Source organism: Pelophylax lessonae (genome assembly GCF_965119305.1).
Source record: "Pelophylax lessonae genome assembly, chromosome: 2".
NCBI lineage: Eukaryota > Metazoa > Chordata > Amphibia > Anura > Ranidae > Pelophylax > Pelophylax lessonae.
In genome coordinates this window covers 15985281-16001310 of record NC_138769.1, presented here as the reverse complement: position 1 = coordinate 16001310, position 16030 = coordinate 15985281, and the positions used below count along the sequence as shown (strand labels likewise).

Sequence of the window (16030 nt, the reverse complement as noted above, 5' to 3'; positions counted from 1 at the left end):
CTTCCCTTCTTCTCTTCTTCCCTTCTTCTCTTCTTTCCTTCTCCTTTCCTCCTCCTCCTCCTCTTTCACTCTTCTTCTCTTCTTCTCCTTCTTCCCTTCTTCTCCTTCTCTTCTCCTCCTCTTTCACTCTTCTTCCTACTTCTCTTCTTCCCTTCTTCCCTTCTTCCCTACTTCTCTTCTTCCCTTCTTCCCTACTTCTCTTCTTCCCTTCTTCCCTTCTTCCCTCCTCCTCCTCCTCCTCCTCTTTCACTCTTCTCTTTCATTCTTCTTCCCTTCTTCTCTTCTTCCCTTCTTCTCTTCTTCCCTTCTTCTCTTCTTCCCTTCTTCTCTTCTTCCCTTCTTCTCTTCTTTCCTTCTCCTTTCCTCCTCCTCCTCCTCTTTCACTCTTCTTCTCTTCTTCTCCTTCTTCCCTTCTTCTCCTTCTTCCCTTCTTCTTCTCCTTCTTCCCTTCTTCTCCTTCTTCCCTTCTTCTCCTTCTTCCCTTCTTCTCTCCTCCTCCTCCTCTTTCACTCTTTTTCACTCTTCTTCCCTACTTCTCTTCTTCCCTTCTTCCCTACTTCTCTTCTTCCCTTCTTCCCTACTTCTCTTCTTCCCTTCTTCCCTTCTTCCCTTCTCCTCCTCCTCCTCTTTCACTCTTCTCTTTCACTCTTCTTCCCTTCTTCTCTTCTTCCCTTCTTCTCTTCTTCCCTTCTTCTCTTCTTTCCTTCTCCTTTCCTCCTCCTCCTCCTCTTTCACTCTTCTTCCCTTCTGCTCTTCTTCCCTTCTTCTCTTCTTCCCTTCTCTTTTTCACTCTTCTCGCTCTCTTGCGCTCTCTCCTGGGGTCGCTCTCTCCCCCGCACTCTCTTGGTGTCTCACTCTCTCTCCCATCTCTCGTGCTCTCTTTGTGTCTCTCTCTCTCTCACGCTCTTTCCTGGTGTCTCTCTCTCTCCTGGTGTCTCTCTCTCTCTCTCTCTCCTGGTGTCTCTCTCTCTCTCTCTCTCTCTCTCTCTCTCTCCTGGTGTCTCTCTCTCTCTCTCTCTCTCTCTCTCTCTCTCTCTCTCTCGCTCTCCTGGTGTCTCTCTCTCTCTCTCTCTCTCTCTCTCGCTCTCCTGGTGTCTCTCTCTCTCTCTCGCTCTCCTGGTGTCTCTCTCTCTCTCTCGCTCTCCTGGTGTCTCTCTCTCTCTCTCCTGGTGTGTCTCTCTCTCTCTCTCTCTCTCTCTCTCTCCTGGTGTGTCTCTCTCTCTCTCTCTCTCTCTCTCTCTCTCTCCTGGTGTCTCTCTCTCTCTCTCTCTCTCTCTCTCTCTCTCTCTCTCTCTCTCCTGGTGTCTCTGTCTCTCTCTCTCTCTCTCTCGCTCTCTCTCTCCTGGTGTCTCTCTCTCTCTCGCTCTCTCCTGGTCTTTCTCGCTCTCTCTCTCTCTCTCCTGGTGTCTCTCTCTCTCTCTCCTGGTGTTTTTCTCTCGGAAGGTGGCTGCAAGGAACCCAGCTTATCTCCAGTAGCTCTGGACAAGGACGGCATTCAGGACGTAGTTGGTCAGTTGAGGCGTTGCCCCTCTGGATTAGACGTCATTCTAGGACGCACCGTGCCATGGGGGGTGGCTTTTCATCATGCCGGTAATTATTTTTTTTTATTTTCCCACATTCATTCTGTTATTTTCATTTTCCAAAGAGGAGATATGAAACTTTTGAATTGGTTAAATCCAGTGGATTCTCAGTTTCCTTGTGTCACATGTCTGATGTTCTTCTGTGTGCTGTGTATTACATATTCCCAGGTCTGACCTTCGATGAGCGGGATATCATAGAAGGAGCCTTCCGCCAGGGCATTGTGCGTGTTCTGGTGGCCACCTCCACCTTGTCCTCCGGAGTGAACCTTCCCGCACGTCGGGTCATCATTAGAACCCCACTCTTCAATGGACGGCTCTTGGATATTCTCACCTACAAGCAGATGGCCGGGAGAGCCGGCAGAAAGGGAGTTGATACCGAGGGTGAGCGACCGAGAAATCTCAGACTTCATATGCAGCTAAATATCAATTAGGTGCCATATGTAAAATGTTTTATTTTTGACAATTATATAAGATTTATAAAGGTGTCTGAAACAAATGAGGTCATTAAAGCCCAACCCCAGCCAGCATGTTTTAGAACCTCTGTCAGCTCTTTTTTTGCAGTCTCTGATTCCAGTGAAATTTCCTGCTGGACAGGAAGTGAGGGGGAAATCTCTTCAATAGGCACACAGATTGCAACAAAACAACTTTCTCTTACGTCCTCCGACAGTCGCCACCTCCTCTAAGTCATCACTATTGGGTATTGTCCACCTATCCGTAGGAATAGCTAGGCATATAGACTTAGTCAAAAGACAAAAGACATTAGCATATACACACCCACGGGGGCTGTCCCATCTGGTCAATACCCCCCCTGCATCACCACTCCCAACTCAGTTTTAGTTTGCCTAGCTTAGGAATAGTCAGGCTACCTTGTGCTGGGGCTTCAGTCTCAGCCTTCCTAAATCTTTTATTTGATTTTCCTTTACATGTCAGTTTTTTTCTCTCACTTTACTAGCTGTTTATTTTGCCAGCTTTAGTGTTAGTTTATTCTTCGGATGAAGATGGATCATGCGGTGCTGGGATTCGGACTGACCGCCCTGGTTCTCCATGGCACAGAGGGTCAGATGGACCCCCAGCCCGCCATCGAGCGTTCAGCTATGGTTCGCCCTGGCATTAAGAACGACCCATCCCTGTTTACTACAGGGATGCAGCCGTGAGGTGGCTACCTCACAGGACTTGTCTGCGATACTGCAGCGTCATGTCCCTGGCTCACGGCACTCCCTGTCAGATGAGGACAGAGGTTTATCCGTGCATAGAGGCTCCCTCACGCCATCGGGTACAGGTAAGTGCCTTTCTGTGTGGGGCCTCTGCCTGGGGTGGCAGTCTGTGTTGCTGTGTGTTCCCCATGTCTGTGCCTGTGTGACTCCCTGTGCGATCCCTGCGGGGTTCGCTGTGTGCAGATCTGTATGTTTGCCGGGGGTCCCTGTCCCAGTGTCACCTTAGGTGCATGTTTGGGGGTACAGACTTGTGTGTATGGTGCGGCGACCGCTGCGGGGGAAAAATCGCGCGGTCCGCCATGTTTTTTACTGTGCACAAGCGTAATGCCCCTCTGGGGCGAGTATACAGCTCATTTTGGCGCCATCCGCCGCCATTTTGTGGGCGATGGAACGATCGGTTCGGCCACATGTCGGCGGCCATCTTGGTATAGCCTCCTCTGCATCCCTATGGGGCAGCCTTTTTCCCTGGGGTCTGGCTTATGGCCAGCCCCCTCCAGCAGCATTTCCTCTTCCTCTCAGACAGCACAGGCACAGGTAGCAACGATCTGCGGGCTCTGCAGTGTATCTCTCTGTCTTCTTCTGCATACTGCTTCTGGCTCAGTTTCTTTCTCCTTTTGGGGGTCTCCATAGCTGTGACAGTAGCGGTGGGCTGCACACTCCGCAGCGCTATTTAAGGGGACAGTACATTACTTTTTTGCACTGTAGTTTTTTTATTATCTTGAGCCATGGATTTTCAGGAAAGCAAGTTTCCTCCAGCTTTAGTGGGGGGCCCCAGTTCTCCTGCGGCACCGCTGCGACCTGATCTGGCTGCTGTGGTTGCGACTTTAGTGGCAAATATGGAAATGCTGATGTCTGAACGGGCTGCGAGAAAACGGCCCAGGCTGTCTCTCTCTTCTGATTCAGATGGGGATATGGCTGCTGCTGCTGCCTTTGCTGCTGCTGCGAGCGTGCCCTTTTCAGGGTCCCGCTCATCCTTAGACCCCCCGGGGTCTGAGGGGGAGGCTGAGGTGGAGGGTGTTGATACATCCTCCCCAGGGTCACCCGAAGAACGGGCGACCATGGATGAGTTGATTGTTTCTGTTAAGGAAACCTTACATTTAGAGGATGAGCCCTGTCCTCCGGGCGTTGTGTCCTCATTTGGGACGCACAGGACCCGCAAGTCTGCGCAGGTTTTTCCCTGCCCAGCAGAATTCCATTACACTGTTAATGAAATGTGGCACACGTTAAAACGTCCATTCCTGGTACCTAGTCGGTTCAAATTGCTTTATCCTTTTGTGCCGGCTACGGAATCGCGATGGTGTGTGCCTCCACAGGTTGATCACACTGTGGCCGTGCTGAACAAGTCTACCTTGGTTCCTACTGAGGATACCCCGGTTATCCGGGATCCCACGGACCGGCGGTTGGAGTCTCTAGCCCGCCATTCCTATACGGTGGCGGGTTCGTTGCTCAAACCGGTTTTTGCGTCCGTTATGGTGGCTCAGGCGGTGGCAGATTGGATTAAGGTGCTTAGAAGCAACCTAGTGTCCGCTGACGTGCCGCCTGCACGACTGGAAATGGTGGATCAGATCCATCAAGGAGTCGTGTATCTGTGTGATGCAGCCCTAAATGAGGCCCCCTTGGTGGCTCGCCTCTCGAGTGTCGCGGTGCCTAACCGGCGACTGATATGGCTGAAGAGCTGGTCGGCCGACCAGTCCTCGCGGAAAACTGTTGCTGATTTTCCCTATGCTGGCTCTCGCCTTTTTGGCGAGGCGTTGGATACCCTGGTGAAGGGCGTCACGGGGGGTAAGAGCACTATTCTACCCCAGAACCCGAAGAACAAGTCTTTCCGTGGCAAGCGGGGTTCTGCGCCTAGATCAAATCAGGGGTCCTTTCGTGCCTTTCGGAACCAATCCAAGGGCAAGCCCTTCAAGGCCCAGGGCAACCAGAAGAAGCCCTGGGCGGGTAAGCAGAAGACCGGCAATGCCGGTTCGGCGGGACACTCCGTCTCTGCCTGAAGGGGCGCCCTCACCCATTTCTGGGGTGGGGGGATGTTTGCGCGGTTTCCTCCAACCTTGGCTGCTCCAGATCTCGGACAGGTGGGTCCAGGAAATCGTTCGATCAGGTTACAAGATCAAATTCCTTTCCAGGCCGGCGGACAGATTCTTTCACTCCAATCTCCAGCTACTTCCGGGGCGTCTGCAGGACTTGCATCAAGCGGTGCAGGACATGCTTGCTCAGGGGGTGATTGTCCCGCTGCCTCATCAGGACAGGTTTTGGGGGTTTTATTAGAATCTGTTCACTGTGCCCAGGAAGGAGGGCAAAGTGCATCCTATTCTGGACCTAAAAGCGCTGAACCGCTTTGTGCGTGTTCGGAAGTTTCGAATGGAGTCTCTCCGTTCGGTTGTGGGCTCCTTGAGTCCAGGAGAATTCCTGGCTTCGATAGATCTGAAGGATGCGTACCTGCACATCCCCATTTTCGAGGGTCATCAGCGGTACCTTCGGTTCGCTATCGCGGAGGACCACTACCAGTTTGTGGCGTTACCGTTCGGTCTCGCTTCGGCACCCACGGTGTTTACCAAGGTGTTGGCACCGGTTCTGGGCCTGCTGCGGGCCCAGGGCATTGCGGTCCTGGGGTACCTGGACGATCTGCTTCTGAGATCGCGTGCCAGTCAGGACCTTGTGCGCGATCTGTCCATCACAGTACAGACGCTCCAGGAGTTCGTTCAACGTTCAAAAATCTGCGTTGTCTCCGTCGCTTCGCCTTCCCTATCTGGGAATGGTTCTGGACTCTGCTCAGGCAAAGGTATTCTTGCCGGAGGACAAGCTCCGGACTTTGCGGGACGAAATCCGATCCCTCGGGGACAATCCGTACTCGTCGCTCAGGGCCTGCATGCAGGGCCTGGGTTTGATGGTGTCGGCCTTCGAGGCAATTCCCTTTGCCCAGTTCCACACACGGGCTCTCCAGACGAAGATCCTGGCCAGGTGGGACGGACCTCCTCCTCAGTCCTTGGATCTGGAGGTCTCCTTGAGTCGCCGGACCAGATTGGCTCTTCTGTGGTGAATCCAGTCCCCGTCGGTGGCGGAAGGCAAGTCCTTCCGCCCGCTGGTGTGGACAGTGGTTACCACGGATGCCAGCCTGTCGGGCTGGGGTGGAGTCCTGGGCACCCTGTCTGCCCAGGGCACTTGGTCGGAGGAGGAATCCTCCCTCCCGATAAATGTGCTGGAACTGCGAGCGATAAAACTCTGTCTCTTCCAGTGGTCGGACCGTCTCCAGGGCCTGCCTGTTCGCGTACAGACGGACAATGCCAGCGCAGTGGCTTACATCAACCACCAGGGGGGCACCAGGAGTGCTCGAGCGGCCCTGGAGGTGACCGACATCCTGTCTTGGGCCGAGACTCATGTCCCGGCGATTTCGGCAGTTCACATTCCGGGTATGGAGAATTGGCAGGCAGACTATCTGAGCCGCCAGACCCTGGACCAGGGGGAATGGTCCCTACACCCGGAGGTCTTTCAGATGCTGTGTGCGAAGTAGGGAGTCCCAGACGTGGATCTGTTCGCATCCTGGCTAAACCGAAAGGTTCGTGGCAAGAACGCGCGACCCGTTGGCGGACACCTTGGATGGGTTGGTGGCCCCTTGGCATCAGTATCGTCTGATGTACGCCTTTCCTCCGATTCAGTTACTATCCCGGTTCCTTCGCAGATTGGTCTTGGAACCGCACATGGTGATTCTGGTGGCGCCGGACTGGCCTCGCCGGTCTTGGTACACCGACGTTATTCACCTGGCAGTGGCGCCTCCGTGGCGTCTGCCTCTGCGGGAAGATCTCCTGTCTCAGGGTCCGATCTCCCATCCTGCTTTACAGTCGCTGGCTTTAACGGCCTGGCTGTTGAGACCCAGATCTTGAAGGACAAGGGTCTATCTTCTGAGGTTATCCCTACCCTGATCAAGGCTAGGAAATCTTCCTCTGGTAAGATCTATTACCGTACCTGGAAAGCCTACTTCACCTGGGGTGAGTCCAGGGGGTTTTCCCCTTGTTCTTACTCGGTGTCGAGAATCTTGGCTTTCCTCCAGTCTGGAGTGGATCAGCGCCTGGCGCTGGCCACTATAAAGGGCCAGGTGTCAGCACTGGCAGTCCTTTTCCAACGCCCTGTGGCGTCTCATTCCTTGGTGCGCACATTCATTCAAGGTGTGCGACATTTGGCTCCTCCTAGGAAGGAGCCTTTACCTCCATGGGACTTGAACTTGGTCCTGTCCGCATTGCAGCGTGCTCCTTTTGAAAATATCAGGGAGATATCGTTGCCTCTGCTGTCGAAAAAGGTTGCTTTTCTTGTGGCGATCACTTTGGCTCGCAGAGTGTCGGAGCTGGCGGCGTTGTCTTGCCGCTCCCCTTACTTGTAAATTCACAAGGATAAGGTGGTGTTGAGAACACCCCCGTCCTTTCTTCCCAAGGTAATCACTGAGTTCCACCTTAATGAGGAAATTGTCTTGCCTTCGCTTTGTACAAAGCCTAAGCATCCAAAGGAGATTGCTTTGCATTCCTTGGATGTTGTCAGGGCGATCAAGGTTACCTGAAGTCTACGGAATCCTTTCGGAAGACGGACTCTCTCTTTGTCCTTCCTGACCTCGGAAGGGCATGGCTGCACCGGCAGCGACTATTGCCAAGTGGATCAGACAGACCATTGAGCAGGCCTATGCCTTGAAGGAACGGGTTCCGCCCCTCCCTGTTAAGGCGCACTCTACCAGGTCTTTGAGTGCGTCCTGGGCCTATTGGCATCGGGCCTCGGTGACCCAGGTGTGCAAGGCGGCGACTTGGTCGTCGGTCCACACTTTTTCCAAGTTCTACAAAGTAGACGTTCTGGCATCAGCTGATGCTTCTTTTGGCCGCAAAGTTCTCAGTGCGGCAGTGCCATGATGGACCCTTGAATTTTTTCTCTGGGTCCCTGGCTGTTGGCATTTGCTTTCCTGGGCTGTTGCTCCTGTTGAGCATTTTTTTTTTCTGTTGCCCAGTTGGTTCTTACGGTGCATGTAAGATTCCTTTCTCTGATGTGGGTACTGCGTTGCCTTTTCTACGGTTGCGTCTCCCACCCCTCATGTCTATACTGCTTTGGGACATCCCAATAGTGATGACTTAGAGGAGGCGGTGACTGTCGGAGGACGTAAGAGAAAACTGAATTTTTGTAAAATCTTACCTGTAAAATTCCTTTCTCTGAGTCCTCAGACAGTCGCCGCCCCCGCCCCTCTTTTGGGGTTCTTATTACCTACTGCTATGCTACCAAACTGAGTTGGGAGTGGTGATGCAGGGGGGGTATTGACCAGATGGGACAGCCCCCGTGGGTGTGTATATGCGAATGCCTTTTGTCTTTTGACTAAGTCTATATGCCTAGCTATTCCTACGGATAGGTGGACAATACCCAATAGTGACGACTTAGAGGAGAAGGCGACTGTCGGAGGACTCAGAGAAAGGAATTTTACAGGTAAGATTTTACAAAAATTCCTTTTTTTTCCATAAAAAGGAGTAGAAATTAGAGGGCTGCAGAGTTATTGCTGGAAAGCGGGAACTCATAGGGAGCTAAACTGTTGAGTCACTTTCTGGGAGAGGCGGAAAGATGGGCTGAATTGCAAAGAGAAGGACTTCAGTGCTTCTGCAGTAATCTCTGAGGATTAATTGCTCCATATTGCCTGCAGCTACAGAGGTCAGTGATGCCTTGTTTTCAAGCTGAACTCCGCCCTTCAATGCAGTATTGCACAGTTGTACAGGTCCCTCTTCTGTAATGAAATAGCTTACTCTGATTTCACTGCACACTGTGTGCCTCTCACAATGTGCATTAGAAGCTGCGGTAAGTCAGAACCCGCCTCATTTCCTGGTTGGGGGATATCCTGCGCCATCTAGCTCTTTCCTCTGTAGCATTACTGTACCTGGCTTACCCCTTTCATTGGATCTTGGTTCTTTCAATCATGGAGGCTCAGCATCACATGTGGTTGTTTACAGCTTGCTTAGGCACATCCATTCCTCCAGACTGACAGTCCTTCATCAAGCCATATTTGATATTATCATGACTCCTCTCAGGAATCAGCCCACAGCTTGCATCGGGGGGAGGTGAGAGCAGTACTGCGACAGGATGCTGTGATGTTTCCAAGAAACTATGTACTAGTAACCGACCGATATCGGCTTTTCGTTGCCGATACCGATATTTTGGCCAATGCATATCAGTATTGCCCGATATTTTTGTACATTTAATTTTTTTTTTTTTTTTTTTGACAGGTACTTTTGTGGAGGGATCTGGCGGTTTAAAAGACCCCAAACCCTTCCTCTGCACTAAAAAGCATTCAAAACGCCAAGTTTGGCTGTTTTGAATGCTGTCATTTTGTTTCAATCTGGCGCCAGACAGTACCCGGAAGTGATGTCACTCATGACATCACTTCTGGGTTTTACATGGAGACCCGATCAGAGCCGAATGCGGCTTTGAACGGGTCTTCAGCGGCCGTGCAGGCTAGTTGCCCGGTTCTCCTGATGGGACGGAAGACCCGGGCGAGCCTCGGAGGGCGGCGGGAGAGGGGGGGGGAGCGTTCCCTCCCGCTCCTTGTAATGACAGCTGAGCGGCTTCTCAGCCACATCGGTTGTCATTACAAGACAGCCGACCGTCGGCTATGGACGCCGGTACCGGGGTGATGCCTCTAGCTGCACTATCCAGCCGAGATCACAGCAGTATTGACAACTGCCAGCCCGGGTGTGATGTCCTAACGTCGCACCCCTTCCTCCGAGAGTCCTAGAGACTGCCGGGGACCACCTGGTGCTCGGCAGTCTCTATGGTGTACTTCCGCCACCTGTAAGAATGATCAGTTGTTCTTATGGTGCAGGGAATTGCCAGCTAAAAAAAAAATTATATCTGAATGATGCCTGCAGCTGCACCCATCATTCAGATATCCCCACTTTAAAGCCCAGGACATCACATGAGGATAAGGAAGTGGTTAATATAGATTGAAGTGAAATGTTTTTACACTGAAGCATCGAACACATTGCTATCTAGATCTAGGGGTGTTCTTATCAAGATGGCTGAAGTCTGGTTTCTTGTGTCTGCAGGTGAGAGCATACTTGTGTGTAAGCCTACCGAGAGGGCGAAGGGCGTCAGCTTGCTGCAGGGGTCCCTAAAGCCGGTGCAGAGCTGTCTTCTGCGGAAAGAGGGGGCCGGAGTGACGGGCAGTATGATCCGAGCGATCCTGGAGGTGAGGCGATTCCTGCCAGAGTCTCATAGGTTTGATGGTATATTGTGCATACCTACTTAGGGCCAGCTAAACACCTTTTGATTTGACGAGGTGGCGAGGGGCAGTGACCATCTCCATCTCTTCCTATCCAAGCATCATCCATATATCTTTTTTTTTTTTCAGCCAGTGATTCCCTCTAATGTACTGTAAAAGCCATGCTAGTGGCTGATTAGCCACTGGATTGCTTTTATAGGCAGTGGGAGGGGATGCCTCCCACGACCCATTGGCGCCTCTACGGGTTCTCCTGTGTGATCAGAGAGCCTGGGTTGCCACAGAGATGGCCGAAGACTGGATGATCTCCGCCATCTCTATGATCCTGGGAGGCTGGAAACGACGTCATGACTTTACACTCAGATCCAGCAGAATTAAACACTGCCATTTTTCTTTTCCTGGAAAGCAGAGATCAATGTCTGTTTGTTTTTTTTTGTTTTTTATCTCATGCTTTCCAGGGTAAAGGAAAGATTTGGGGTGTCATAGACCCCAGATGTCTCCATAAAGAGGACCTGTCATGCTTTATTTCCATCACAAGGGATGTTTACATTTCTTGTGATAGAAATAAAAGTGATAAAAAAAGAATTAAAAGGACAATGTAAAAAAAAAAAAAATGTAAAGCTCCCTGTTCCCTCGTGCTCGCACACAGAAGCGAATGCATATGTAGATCACGCTCGCATATGTAAACAGTGTTCGCACCATATGTGAGGTATTGCTGCAAATGTTATAGTGACAGCAATAATTCTATCCCTAGGCCTCCTCTGTAACTACAAATTGGTAACCTGTAAACATATATTTTTTAAAGCATCGTCTATGGTGACCGTGGCCATTCGCTATTTTAAAGCATGCAACATGTTGGGTATCTATTTATTCAGCGTAATAACATCTTTTATATCTTACAAAAAAAAAAATTGGTTATACTATTGTGGGGTTTTTTTGCATTAAAATGTATTTACATGTATTTTTTTTTTGAAAAAAATTGTATTTGAAAAATCGTCGCGCAAATGTGTGACATAAAAAACTGCAACGATCACCATTTTGTTCTCTAAGGTCTCTGCTGAAAGAAAAAAATATAAAAAAATATATATATATGTGTGTATATGTGTGTGTGTGTGTGTGTGTGTATATGTATATGTGTGTGTATATGTATATATATATATATATATATATATATATATATATATATGTGTGTGTATGTATACATGCAGATATATTATTTGTTTGGAGGGTTCTGAGTAATATTCTAGCAAAAAAAATACATATTTTGACATACAGGAGAGAAATGTTAGAATTGGCCTGGGTGAGAACTGGTTGGATGGTGCCCTTGCTGGCCATGAGATCCTACTCCCCTGAGATTACTTTGCACTAGGGCAGCTGCTCAGCATGGCACCTTGAGTAATGCTGCTACCTCTGTAGTAGCGCTGTCTCCTGCTTGGTTGCAGTCTTCTTTACAGTATACACTGAGCTGCACATGCAGATTCTGAACCTTCAGCTTCTCCTCCAACAGCAGCCCCTCCTGACCACCACTAGAGGGAGCTAAATGGAAGAAGCGAAATGGACATTTTTCTGGGATAATGAGCAGTCTGCCTGGGTTTGGAAGCTCCTGGGGTGTATTCATTCTAAGATTTTGCCAGACTTGATTAATTCTATTTCTATATTTGACCGCTTCTTTTGATGGAAAGAGGAGATGACTGGAAATGATGGAAATTGCAGCACTGTTCTCCTCTATGTTTGCTGCTAAAACTTGCAGCAGAGATTGCAGTTTGTCTAATTTAGTAATTTCAGTTCATGTGTTTCAGATCATAGTTGGTGGTGTGGCAGACACCCCGGATGACGTCGGTACTTATGCCTCCTGTACGCTCTTAGCTGCCAGTATGAAAGAGGAACATGAGGATCGTCAACAGGCCGACTGCGGAGCCATAGAGGCGTGTGTAGATTGGCTGCTAAGGAATGAGTTCATACAGATGCTGGAGGAGGAGAGAAATGGGAATAAAGGTATGACATCATCGTTACATCATGGAGCCTTATTTATGAACAAAGTGGAGGAGTATATAACAAAGCTACGAAATCATCATTATGTTGTGGGTGAAAAAAAAAGAGCGTGTATTTTTTTTGTGTGTCAAAAAATTTGAATATCAAAAAGTTAACTTATTTCAGTAATTCATTTAAAAAAATGAAATTCCTATATTTTATATAGATGCGTTACACACAGAGTGATATATTTCAGAAAATTAGAAAATTACATAAGACCAATAAAAAATAAAAAAAAGATTTTTAATACAGAAATGTTGTCTTAGTGAAAAGTCTGTCCATGTACAGTATAGGATGCACTCAAAACTTGGTCGGGGATCCTTTTACATGAATTACTGCATCAATGCGGCGTGGCATGGAGGCGATCAGCCTGTGGCACTGCTGAGGTGTTATGGAAGCCCAGGTTGCTTTGATAGCGACCTTCAGCTCCTCTGCATTGTTGGGTCTGGTGTCTCTCATCTTCCTCTTGACAATATCCCACAGATTCTCTATGGGGTTTAGGTCAGGCGAGTTTGCAGGCCAATCAAGCACAGTGATCCCATGATCATGTGACCAGGTATTGGTAGCTTTGGCAGTGTGGGCGGTGCCAAGTCCTGCTGGAAAATGAAATCAGCATCTCCATAAAGCTGGTCAGCAGAGGAAAGCATGAAGTGTTCTAGAATTTCCAGCTATAGGGCTGCGCTGACTTTGGATTTGATAAAACAGTGGACAAAAACCAGCAGATGACATGGCTCCCCAAATCATCACTGACTGTAATGTAACCCCTTTACGCCACAGTAACCTATATGTACAGCAGCAAAAAGCTGGGCTTTAATGCCCACACACCGCACATATGGTTCGCTGGGCAGGCAATGTTTATGTGCTGGGAGCATGCTCCCTGAACGCTCCCAGCACAGAGACTGATCTGCTGAATACGGCTCTCGATCCCGAGAAAACATTGATAGACAGTGGGACCAGCTTCTGATCATGTGACCACTGTGACAGCCAATCACAGTGGTTACGTGATCGCTGATTCTTTCCGCCCCCTCCCCCCAGCGTTAAGAGCTTTGAAAGTGAAGGGAGTAAGGCAGGGGCGCTCAACCTTTTGAAGAGCGAGGGCTACTATTGGGTAACTGGTCGTGGGCCACAATGAACTAAGGGGATTCACCACCCCCCCAAACCGCAAATGTAAATGAGCCACTATTGTCCTCAGCCCCCCATAAGGCTGCTTTCACGCTAACGCGCTGCGGTTTACCTGCACCACAGTGCACCTCTGGCCTTCCTGCGCTTTGCCATAGGCTTCTAATATTTATCTTGCGGTTGTGGTGCAGTTTCTGAAAGTGCACAAAAACTCATGCATTTAGGAGTTTTGGTGTGCTTTCAGAAAGCGCAGCAAACGCTCAGGATATAAGAGAAGTCTGGCTCGGTGCAGCTTACGCACAGGAAAGCCCCAGCTGCTGAACCCTGCGCATCAGTGTAAAAGCAGCCTAACAACCCTTTTTTTTTATATGTGATAATATGCCCATTGCAAAAGTGCAGTGTATGTGATATTTAATACAGGGCTTGACAAATTTTCCTGAAATCTAGGAGCCAGCTAAAAAAGTTAGGAGCCAGTTTTTTTTTTTTTTTTTTTAAACTAACAACCAAGCTTTATTTAATAAAACGGATACTAAATTTACACATAAATACGACTAGAACCCCACTCTCCTCTATAGTGCAATTGGATGAAAACAGACTGTCTGTCTCTTTCCATCCGATGCCATCTGATCCGATCCACGGGATGGATAGAAAATAGAACCACCATCCGTCTGCTTTTGGCGGACAGGATCAAATGGCGGCAGATTACTACTTCATAGAGGAGAATCAAGGTTCCGATCAGGTCTGCCTGAAAAACTGACAGGCGGACCTGATCAGACAGCCCGTGTGAAAGGGGCCTTCGGCTGTGGCATGGCGATGAGTAAAAAAAAAAAAAGTGTATATATATATATATATATATATATATATATATATATATATTTTTTTTTTTTTAATTGGAAAAAAAAAGAATTTTTTTTATTTTTTTTAATAATTAAAAAAAAAAGAAAAAAATATTATTATTATTTTTTTTTACATTTAAAAAATAAATTAAATAAATAATAATAACCACACTCCCTGTCAAAGGTAACTAACTGGACAGGGAGATGGTAATGAATAGAGAACAAAAAGGCAGTGGAAACAGTCATTACTCCCGGCCTCCACAAGAGGGCGCCAGTTCCCCATTGGAAGCCTGTCATCTCAAGTAGGCCGAAAAGCCGGGGGGCCTCAATTTTCGGACGGCCCGGAAGTCCGTGCACTCCGTGCGCGGAAGTCCGGGCAAAAATGACTGGACAACTTCTGCAGGGCACCCCCAGGCGCCAGGTCGCTAATTCTAGTCGCAAATGCGACCTGGCGCCCGGGGATTGTCGAGCCCTGATTTAATACAATGACCTTTTCCACTTCCTGCTTCTGCTGGCATCGCTCTCCAGGCTGCTTGAAAGGTCCCAGACGAAGTGCACTTGGCAGGGCCAGGGCAGGGGGTGGGCAGGAGGGGGAAGGTGTCCCGGGTGCATATGAGCAAGGGGGCAAAGAACAGACACAGGGTTGTACATCCATTCTAAGACATGTATTAACAGTGGAGGAGGGGGATGCAATTCTGGATCCTTGCGCTGGGCACTGGATGACCCTGTCCCAGTACTGGCACTTGGTATCACTCTGCATCGGCTTATTCGGCTCCTGCTTGCTCAGCTGCCAGCTCCATACATTCTGATGCTCAAAGATGGCAGGTTTGGCAAAACCTGTTGATTGCGGTCTGAGTTTGCCAACCCACCATCCCGGAGCATGGGCATGCACTTCTCTGCTTTGAGGTCGAGGGCCACATCAGAGGGCTCAGAGGTCCAATATTTTAAAAGACACAGGAAAAGGTGCAGGCCAGTCCAGTTTCTCCATCCAAAAACTCCCTCATCCATGTCTTTATGGACCTTGCTTTGTGCACTGGTGCGCAGTCATGTTGGAACAGGAAGGGGCCATCCCCAAACTGTTCCCACAAAGCTGGGAGCATAAAATTGTACAGAATGTGTTGGTATGCCGACGCCTTACGAGTTCCCTTCACTGGAACTAAGGGGCCAAGTCCAACCCCTGAAAAACAACCCCACACTATAATCCCTCCTCCACCAAATGATTTGGATCAGTGCACAAAGCAAGGTCCATAAAGACATGGATGAGCGAGTTTGGGGTGGAGGAACTTGACTGGCCTGCACAGAGTCCTGACCTCAACCCGATAGAACACCTTTGAGACGAATTAGAACGTAGATTATGAGCCAGGCCTTCCCATTCACCATCACAAATGCGCTTCTGGAAGAATGGTCAAACATTCCCATAGACACACTCCTAAACCTTGTGGACAGCCTTCCCAGAAGAGGTGAAGCTGTTATAGCTGCAAAGGGTGGGCCAACTCAATATTGAACCCTACGGACTAAGACTGGGATGCCATTAAAGTTCATGTGTGGGTAAAGGCAGGCGTCCCAATACTTTTGGTAATATAGTGTATATGTATATACAAAAAATTAAAAAATATATATTTCTCTTACGTCCTCCGACAGTCGCCGCCTCTTCATATTCGTCACATATGGGGTATTAGACTTTGCTCCGAAGGAGTAGCTAGGCAACAGAATATGTTAACATTAAAGCTTTTAACATATCCCACCCTCAAGGGGTGGTCCCCTCAGTCAATACCCTCCTACTTCCTGCAACCATATCTCAGTTTCAATGTCTAGCTTGTCAGGAGTGGCTGGCTCTCTCTGTGCTGGGGCTTTGTGCCCCAGACTCTTTCTTCTTTTTTGATTTTTTGTTTGAGTTTTCTCTCTACCTTTACTTAGCTGTTCTTTTTGTCAGCATTAGTTAGTTCTTCTGATGAAGAGGATCATGCGGGCTGGGTCTCGGGCTGATCCCCCTGGTCGCAGGTCGTGGGTCAGTGGCTT

The 16030-nt window shown here is 49.1% G+C and overlaps 1 protein-coding gene across 1 annotated transcript in view; it reads left to right on the top strand.

Moving 5' to 3' along the window:
* The window catches only part of POLQ (DNA polymerase theta), a 161097-nt gene that overhangs the window by 30347 nt on the left and 114720 nt on the right, over positions 1–16030 (top strand). The window contains exons 6-9 of the mRNA XM_082247649.1: positions 1444–1590; positions 1749–1961; positions 9853–9995; positions 11825–12020. Coding sequence (XP_082103775.1) covers positions 1444–1590; positions 1749–1961; positions 9853–9995; positions 11825–12020 — 699 coding nt within the window. The remainder of the gene's footprint in view (positions 1–1443; positions 1591–1748; positions 1962–9852; positions 9996–11824; positions 12021–16030) is intronic.